The following is a 1,831-nucleotide window of genomic DNA, read 5'->3' on the forward strand; positions in this document are numbered from 1 at the left end:
AGAGCAACTGAATGGGTTGCCGGAGTCGACTCTTATTCGTGGCGACCTTGGGGTCTTGAGTGGAAGTGGTGATGTTTGTCGTTGTGGCAAAACGGGAACAAAACTTTGTGGAGATGGCGTTTTGAAAACCTCCATAGATCGAGGACTATCTTTGAGTGAGTGGTCGTCGAGGGGAGAAAAGTCGGTTGATTCTTGAAGAGGTGATCGAATGGATTGAGTCAAGTTCAGTTTTGCTCGATGTGGTTTTGGTGGCAACTAAAAATTAGTACAGTTGTATTGATTGTTAAGAAGAAGACAAACGGGGGGCAAAGGACCATTTGCTTGAAGATTTGTGTCCATCATTTCTTGTGTTTGTTAGTTCATTCAGAGTTCATAGACTTAAAACAAATTCGGTTTCAAAAATGTTTTTCCTCCGAGTTTACTGAATAGAAGTACAAAGTGTGGAATTCTTTGGTCAATTATTTTTAAAATATCTTAGGCATTTTCTATCTAAATGTAAGAGGTTTTTTATCTAAATGAATTGAATAGTTTTGATATTTTTTTGGAGTGTTATTTCCAAAAGAATATTTCTTTTTCTTTTCATTCGTTTTTTCAAAAAGGGTGTTCTTTCCTTAATCGTTTTTTCTCCTCCGCTCAACAAATTATTCTATTCATTATAATTAATTGTTAGTATCAAATGGTTTCATTATTTGTGTAATCGTTTCCACTTTCTCATTGACTTTCTCTAGTTTTTTAGATGGTTTTCAATAATAAAATAGTATTATAAATTTATAGTTAAATAATAATATTTACTAATACAATAAAAAATAGTGGTATAAATAAGATGAAAATAGCAAATGAAACTTTTCAGTTTGTTGGGAGTAATTAAAAATGGACAAAGCAAATTTATACTTCTTTCATTTATTTAAAAATATATGATTAAAAATTATCTAATAAACTTTATTATTATAATATAACAAACATTTTTTTTTGTTTAAAAAAAAATGTCATCAGATTTGTAAAGTCTATTTTTATATTAATAAAATTAAGTGGGTTATTTTAGAAAAAACAATTCGTTCAAAAAACATTTTTATGTTCATTTCAAAGTTAGATGAGGAATGAAAATTCTCTCTCAATTTTCATTCCTCTAAATTGAAAAAGGGTGGATAAACTATAGAAATCAATTAATAACAATTAAACTTTTATTTTCTAATGTAAAACAATGCATTTGTTTAATTAATGTGTTGATATACAAACAACATGAAATTTAAAAGTCATTTATTATTTTTTATTTTTTATAGACAATTACAAATGGAATATTTCAGGAAATAATTCTAAACAATCACATTTTTTATTTCATTTTTGAAAAGTCATTTTTAATATTTAAGATTCGCATCAAAGATCTTTTTGTGTTTTGTAAGTTTTAGTTAAACAACTCTTAAAATACAAACAAATTACATTTCTCGCTCTTTGGTTTGTGTTTCGGGTTGAGAGTTGTCAAATTCCTTTATCATTCCAGTAAACTTCATGTAGTTCTGCTCGCAGACAGTGTGTTGTTGATGCAATTCAGCAACCTGCTTTCTGAGCGCCTCTTCACTGAAGTTAAATAGCTGCTCGTACTTGTCTGGAGCCAGGCCAAGAAATCCATCGAGTAGCCAGGAGAGAAGGTTGTCTCTGACTGGGAAAACGACGAACGTCTTTATCTTCCCAATCACCAGCGATGTCATTCTTTCTTTGATAACTTGGAACAGTTGTTCTGCCATTGCAGCAACTTTGTCTCCGCGTTCACCAACGTTTCCTGTTGCACTTTCGGCGGATCTCACGGTTGCCCAAAAGTCGTCGACCAATTGTT

General features: G+C 31.2%; 1 protein-coding gene across 1 annotated transcript; it reads right to left on the minus strand.

Moving 5' to 3' along the window:
• Positions 1 to 1,433: 1,433 nt before the first annotated feature.
• Positions 1,434 to 1,742, minus strand: EIN_367840 (hypothetical protein; the record flags this gene model as incomplete). Its single annotated transcript, XM_004262074.1, has 1 exon — positions 1,434 to 1,742. One exon carries the CDS (start codon positions 1,740 to 1,742, stop codon positions 1,434 to 1,436), a length of 309 nt encoding a protein of 102 aa, XP_004262122.1.
• Positions 1,743 to 1,831: the final 89 nt, after the last annotated feature.

This window comes from Entamoeba invadens (genome assembly GCF_000330505.1).
Source record: "Entamoeba invadens IP1 unplaced genomic scaffold scaff_1105074725791, whole genome shotgun sequence".
Classification (NCBI taxonomy): Eukaryota; Evosea; order Mastigamoebida; family Endamoebidae; genus Entamoeba; species Entamoeba invadens.